A 6,447-nucleotide genomic window follows, 5' to 3' on the forward strand; every position below is an offset into this window, starting at 1 on the left:
AGTATCCTTACAACAGCTAAGGTCAAATGAAGACAGGAGTATAGGTATTACTACTGCGGTCCTCATGGATAGGACTGTTTGTTCAAAGTATCCTTACAACAGCTTAGGTCAAATGAAGACAGGAGTATATGTATTACTACTACAGTCCTCATGGATAGGACTGTTTGTTCAGAGTATCCTTACAACACCTAAGAACAAATGAAGACAGCAGCATAGGAATTACTACTCCGGTCCTCATGGATAGGACTGCTTGTTCAAAGTATCCTTACAACAGCTAAGGTCAAATGAAGACAGGAGTCTAGGTATTACTGCTGCGATCCTCATGGATAGGACTGTTTGTTCAAAGTATCCTTACAACAGCTAAGGTCAAATGAAGACAGGAGTCTAGGTATTACTGCTGTGGTCCTAATGGATAGGACTGTTTGTTCAGAGTATCCTTACAACAGCTTAAGTCAAATGAGGACAGGAGTATAGGTATTACTGCTGTGGCCCTCATGGATAGGACTGTTTGTTCAGAGTAGCCTTACAACACCTATAGTCAAATGAGGACAGGAGAATAGGTATTACTGCTGTGGTCCTCATGGATAGGACTGTTTGTTTAGAGTATCCTTACAACAGCTAAAGTCAAATGAAGGCAGGAGTATAGGTATTACTGCTGCGGTCCTCATGGATAGGACTGTTTGTTCATAGTATCCTTACAACACCTATAGTCAAATGAGGACAGGAGTATAGGTATTACTGCTGTGGCCCTCATGGATAGGACTGTTTGTTCAGAGTATCCTTACACCACCTACAGTCAAATGAGGACAGGAGTATAGGTATTACTGCTGTGGCCCTCATGGATAGGACTGTTTGTTCAGAGTATCCTTACAACAGCTTAAGTCACATAAAGACAAGAGTCTAGGTATTACTACTGTGGTCCTCATGGATAGGGCTGTTTGTTCAGAGTATCCTTACAACAGCTAAAGTCAAATGAAGGCAGGAGTATAGGTATTACTGCTGCGGTCCTCATGGATAGGACTGTTTGTTCGGAGTATCCTTACAACAGCTTAAGTCAAATGAGGACAGGAGGATAGGTATTACTGCTGTGGTCCTCATGGATAGGCCTGTTTGTTCAGAGTATCCTTACAACAGCCTAAGTCAAATAAAGACAAGAGTCTAGGGATTACTACTGTGGTCCTCATGGATAGGACTGTTTGTTCAGAGTATCCTTACAACAGCTTAAGTCAAATAAAGACAAGAGTCTAGGTATTACTACTGTGGTCCTCATGGATAGGACTGTTTGTTCAGAGTATCCTTACAACAGCTGAGGTCAAACGAAGACCGGAGTCCAGGTATTAGGATTTGTACCATAAATGTATCATTGGTGGTAAGCTAAGGTTCCATTTTATGGCCACCCCTTCTTGAACAAATTCCATAAAATAGGGTTATTTCCTGATGTACTTGACCCCTTACCCAAACTATAGGTTTTGTTATCACAGATCAACTGCAATCTAAATGTGAACAATCTGTAAAACTTTCTTTCCTTACGACTTTAAAATTGTTGCTTTTTTCAGCTATATTGATTCGAATTCCAGATCTTCACAGAACGAAAAGTGTGCAGATTTACAAAGATGTCCTGCATATAAATATAACAGTATTTTCCTTGTATTGAAAAACAATAAACAGTGAAATATGTTTGAAACACTGTAACTGGAACACTGAAAACAAGAATTTTAAGTATTGTGTAAAGGATAATCTGGTCCAGAGTAAGCAAGGCATTAGAACACTACTTCATTGACATGTACATGAACATGCCTCCCTTTCAGCCTGTAAGTCATTGAGATTCCTTTGTTGTTATAAACTATCATGCAAACTTTTTATACATGAATCAGAATTTTGAATTTATTGACGATGAACTTGTATGCTAGAGTACGGACGTGTACTGTGGAGATTGGTCGCCACCTTGGCACGTCTTCAGTGTATCGGGAAATTATCCTCTGCATCACTTAGCGCTATTTCCTGATCAAATTAAGATGGGGCTGCATTGAATATTAATGATAAAATATTGCATTACCAATGTAAAACAAGTATATTGTACCACAATATAGAACAATTAGCCGAAAACAGAGGTCAGGACTGCTAGCGAGTGCGTCTCCAGGGTCCCCTAACTATAATATACCTCATAGCTCTCAAGTATTGAACAAAGATTGGATACCGATGTTTTTACAGCGGTCAGGTTTGGTAGTGAGGACCCTGCTGTATTCCTTGTGTACCCAGTTTGTCTTAGATATGTGTTCCTTGTGTGTTCACTGTTATATACACTCATCAAAATTTTGATGCTACATATTTATGGTATAGGCCATGTTCATCTGTTTGTTCTTCCATCCACACTTCGATTTCCACAAGATAAAAAATATAGTTTAAAAATCATTTGATTTTGATGGAAATTGGTGAGCATTTACAATAAAAAAAGGAAAAAAGGTCAAAGTTGAGCAAAATCTGGGCAGAAATAATTAATCTACTCCGCTCTGATTTGGTCATTGCTTTGCTCACCGTATCAAATATGGCCAGATTCCTTATGACAGTTGGTCAATATTTTTATCATAGAAAGAAATAGAAATAGAGTTGATAAGATCTGATTGCATTTTTTTTGATGGGAGGTTTTTACACTATAACTTACTAAAATATGACTTGATTTTGGTTGGTATTTACACTTTATCTGCCAGTAACTGGTAATCACTCAGAAATAAATTTGCATTTGATAGCTTAAAAGTAATCCATTTTTGGAAAGTGCTTATTCCTTTTTAATGGTATGAAATATGGACAAAGGGAGGCAATTTCTATACCAATAAATATTTTTTAAAGATAAATGATATGTATGTTTGATACTTCAGCTTAGATACAAATAGAGATTTTTAGCCAACCACAATCTGATGTTGGGCCTGATCAAATTGTCCTTCGTCCATGGTTTGTCATCCGTCCGTCTGTCCTTACAGTTATTCGTTATCGCTTTTTCCAAAAGATGAAGGGGGAAAAAAATCTTGTACTACCATGTAGCACTTGTGACCATAGTTTGGCATGAGATTTGTGCATTGTACATTTGATAGTCAGCTCAGTATCTTTATTGTGATGTTATATTTTCTGCTGTTTCAGACCAGAGGACTACACCATACTAGAAGCGCCCATTCAAGACGAAGTAACAGCCATGGTAGGTTTAATTTGTATGAGTGGACTTTAAACAAACTTCCTTTGTGCTTGTGTACCCTACATGTTCATAAATATGCTGAAAGCAGGATTGATCAAAGTTTGAAAACACAGTGGTTCTCACCTGTCAGCATGAACAAGATGAAAAGTAATACCGGTAGTTGAAGGTTAAAAAAGAAAGAAAAAACTGTGACAGAGAGAAGTCTTTTGAGAAAAACACAATTTATTGATTTTATCTTATTGTGAAAAGATGTGAAAAGATGATTAGTTTTCCCAGAGAATGTAACTGTCAGTGCTGAAGTGTTTGGTCAATGATCAGTTGTTTAGGTCAATGTTATATTCTTTGATACTCCTTTAGGAATGTTTAATTAACATTTGTATGAGCTTATTTGTTAAGCTGTTATCTCTTTTAAATATGACACCAGATTAGTGTTCCCTTCTAAGATTTTTTAGTGGTAAAGATATATGACGCTAGTGTGTAGTGGTCAAGTTTTTGGCAGTGGTAGCAGCTACATCCCTATCAGTGGTAACAACAGGTCTGGGTCAGATCGTTGTTAGTGGTAACAGGGGTCTGATCAGGTATGGTTGGGAAACTCACACACACTTAAACCAAAGTTTAATGTCATTCACCAAAAAATCCTATTTAAGAGGAGGGGGTTGGTTCATAAAAATACACTTGGTAGGAGTTATGTCCCTTTTGAAACCCAACTTGTATAGTTGTTGTTGACTCTGCATCATTACAAATGCCGAATGACCCTGTATTGTAACTAACTTCACTGACCACGTATGGAGATGGACTATATTCACACTGTCAGGTGACTGACCAAACTGACCTTATATAAAAAAACAAAAAAAAAACTGACCACACTTACCCTATAAGGTAATTGACCCTACTTACCAAATATGGTTATAGACCATACTGAACCAATATGGTAACAATCCCTGTAGACAGAGTTTAACAGACTACCCAAATGCTGCTTTAAACCTAATACCATTATATTACACAGAATTCAGTGGTATAAATGTTGCTGCTTGATAGAATATATATTCTTCTCTAACATCAAGATAAATTACACATTAAAAGCAGAACAACACAGCAAACAAGCCACTATTTCTTAATCTTACAATGAAAGTGATGAATTGTTTCACAAAGAAGCATGCTGCTGATTTAAAGTTTCTGAAAGGTAACCAATGAAAGATCAGCTGTATAACTCATTCTATTGGTCTATGTCAGTATGTCCTAGATTGACTTCAAGCGGAATGTATTACCAGCTGAGCTGCTGTATACGTATAAACTATTTTTAGCTCACATGGCCCAAAGGGAGGGCCATGTGAGCTTATGCCGTGGTACAGCATCCTTCTTCGTCAACTTTATCCTTTAAAATGCTACTAGTCCTTTATGGCTTTGTGAATTTTGCCAAAATATCGTCTGCAGTATCCTTGGCTAATGGGTTCTTAATTTTGTATAAATGGAGGGTATGGGCCCCCTAGGGACAGAGGGTGGGACCAAATAGGGGATTTCAACCAGATTTGGTCTAGAGCATCCTTTTGCAAGTGAAACAGGGGAGAAAGAGATTGGACCAAATAGGGGAAATAAAGGTGGATCAATAAAATCCTTCACCTTCACCTATGAATTTATCCCCACCCTATTACCAAATATACAATTGCTAGACTTGAAAAAAAGAAAACATTCATACTACCATGATTGTCACTCCTGGAAACTACCCCATGGGTTATTACATGAAATCAGCCGAGATCCCCACGCCATAACCATATACAAAATGGGTAGGCATGAAGAAAACACTCATGTTCTTGCTGTCCTATCCACCTAAACGGTTTAAACAGTCCTTCTTATGTCTCATATTTCTTGAACTACTTTGATAAATTGGTAGAGTATCCACAGGTTTTGTATTGAAAATAAAAACAAGGTGAGCTATTAAGACCCCTGGGCCTCTTGTATTTATGTGAAGGGAGACATATTGTATTAGTACTGGTTCGTCTTCTTCTTCTTCTTCTTAAACCATTAAAGGTGTCTGCATCAACCACAGGAGGTGTGCAGTGCACTGGAATTAGGTCACTGTGCCCTTCACCTCAAGGTCAAAGGTCAAATAAGTGCACATTTTCAGTAAATTCTTGTCCGGCCCATAAATTTTAAACCGTTAAAGATATCTTAATCAAACTTGAAGGATACCTGCATCACCCACAGAAGGCGTGCAGGGCACTGGAACTAGGTCTCGTGCCCCACTATATACAGAGTTATGGCCCTTTGATTAATTTTAATGCCGAAGTTTGTCCAGAGCATAAGTTCTATGTTATTTCACCTACGTTGACCATACTTACCATATTGATGTATCTTGGGAAGGCAGAATTTCTCACACTCAAATCAGATGTTATGCTCCTCTAAATACAGAGTTATGGCCCTTTGTTTATTTCTAATACCGAAGTTTGTCCACAGCATAACTTCTAAACCATTAAAGATATCTTAATCAAACTTGAAGTATACCTGCATCACACACAGAAGGTGTGCAGTGCACTGGAATTAGGTCTATCATTAGGCATCACTATATACAGAGTTATGGCCCTTTGTTAATTTTAATACCTAAGTTTGTCCTTGGCATAACTTCCATGTTATTAAGATGCGGGTGCCCTATACTAATTCATCCGTCTGTCCGTCCGTCACAATCAAACAAGGTATTAACTGACCAAAGGTCAAGGTCACTGGGTCAGAGGTCAAGGTCAAATTTTGTATCTTTTCCCTGATGAACATTTTGTTATGACATTATGAAGCAAAGTTGGTTGGAATTTAACAAAGAGTCAACTGACTTAAGGTCAAGGTCAAAGGTTAAGGTAAAATTCAGTATCTTTTCACTGGGGAACATTTTGTTATGACACTTTGAAGCAAAGTTGGTCGGAATCAAACAAGGAATCAATTGACCAAAGGTCAAGGTCACTGGGTCAAAGGTCAAGGTCAAATTTTGTATCTTTTCACTGATGAACATTTTGTTATGACATTATGAAGCAAAGTTGGTTGGAATTTAACAAAGAGTCAACTTACTTAAGGTCAAGGTCACTGGGTCTAAGGTGAAGGTTACATTTTGTATATTTTCACTGGTTAACTTTTTGTTTTGACACTTTGAAGCAATGTTGGTCAGAATTAAACAAGGAATCAATTGACCAAAGGTCAAGGTCAAATTTTGTATCTTTTCACTGATGAACATTTTGTTATGACATTATGAAGCAAAGTTGGTTGGAATTTAACAA

General features: G+C 37.6%; 1 protein-coding gene across 1 annotated transcript in view; it reads left to right on the plus strand.

Annotated features, from left to right (window-relative positions):
* The window catches only part of LOC110466325 (cleavage and polyadenylation specificity factor subunit 2-like), a 202,499-nt gene that overhangs the window by 175,191 nt on the left and 20,861 nt on the right, over positions 1-6,447 (plus strand). Inside the window, exon 14 of the mRNA XM_021522743.1 lies at positions 3,136-3,190. Within this exon, the coding sequence (XP_021378418.1) occupies positions 3,136-3,190 (55 nt within the window). The remainder of the gene's footprint in view (positions 1-3,135; positions 3,191-6,447) is intronic.

Source organism: Mizuhopecten yessoensis, unplaced genomic scaffold (genome assembly GCF_002113885.1).
Source record: "Mizuhopecten yessoensis strain PY_sf001 unplaced genomic scaffold, ASM211388v2 scaffold11131, whole genome shotgun sequence".
NCBI lineage: Eukaryota > Metazoa > Mollusca > Bivalvia > Pectinida > Pectinidae > Mizuhopecten > Mizuhopecten yessoensis.